Source organism: Alligator sinensis, unplaced genomic scaffold, assembly GCF_000455745.1.
Source record: "Alligator sinensis unplaced genomic scaffold, ASM45574v1 scaffold1302_1, whole genome shotgun sequence".
In the NCBI taxonomy this organism is placed as follows: Eukaryota; Metazoa; Chordata; order Crocodylia; family Alligatoridae; genus Alligator; species Alligator sinensis.
The window spans coordinates 758,257-758,856 of NW_005842612.1; the positions used below are offsets into that span (position 1 = coordinate 758,257).

General features: G+C 71.2%; 1 protein-coding gene across 1 annotated transcript in view; it reads right to left on the reverse strand.

The window, feature by feature from the left end:
• Positions 1-600, reverse strand: part of LOC112551818 (dapper homolog 1-like) — a 2,687-nt gene that overhangs the window by 981 nt on the left and 1,106 nt on the right. The window contains 1 exon segment of the mRNA XM_025214957.1: positions 2-600. This exon segment is cut by the window's right edge and continues 13 nt beyond it. Coding sequence (XP_025070742.1) covers positions 2-600 — 599 coding nt within the window.

A 600-nucleotide genomic window follows, 5' to 3' on the forward strand; every position in this document is an offset into this window, starting at 1 on the left:
GGCCCCAGCCAGCCACGCTCCGGCCCCTCCGCCGCTCGCACCAGCTCCCGCGAGGCGTGCTTGCCCCGGTACAGCCGTTCCCCGGCCCCCCGGCCCCTGGCGAGGGCCTCAGGCTGGCACGCTGGCATGCTGGAGCTCTCCGGCTCTGGGCCTAGCGAGAGGTGCTCCAGGAGGGAGCCCAGCGAAGTTGCAGTGGGGGCCTCAGGGGAGCGCAGGTGGGAACAGGTGGAGATACGCCGACGAAGCTTCCAGCCAGGTGCAGGGCCAGCGCCCGGTGGGGAGCCGCAGACTGAGGCCAGCGCCTGGCTCTTGGTGGGCTCAGCTGCCCGGCACCGATACCGCAGCACCAGCTTGGAGATGTAGCGCTCAAGCCGGGCCCGGCGCTGCTCCTCCGACAGGGCTGGCTGGTTCTGAGCTGTTGGCATGGCCTCCTCCTCCCTCAGGTCCTCCTGGGAGGGGTCCCGGGACAGCCCGCTAGTGAAGAGGGGGCTCTGCAAGGCCACGGCGTGCAGCGGGCTGGGGTAACAGTAGATCTCGCTGGTGCTACGGGACACCAGGTCGCACTTGTAGGGCCGGCACCGGGGCCCCAGCTCACCCAGG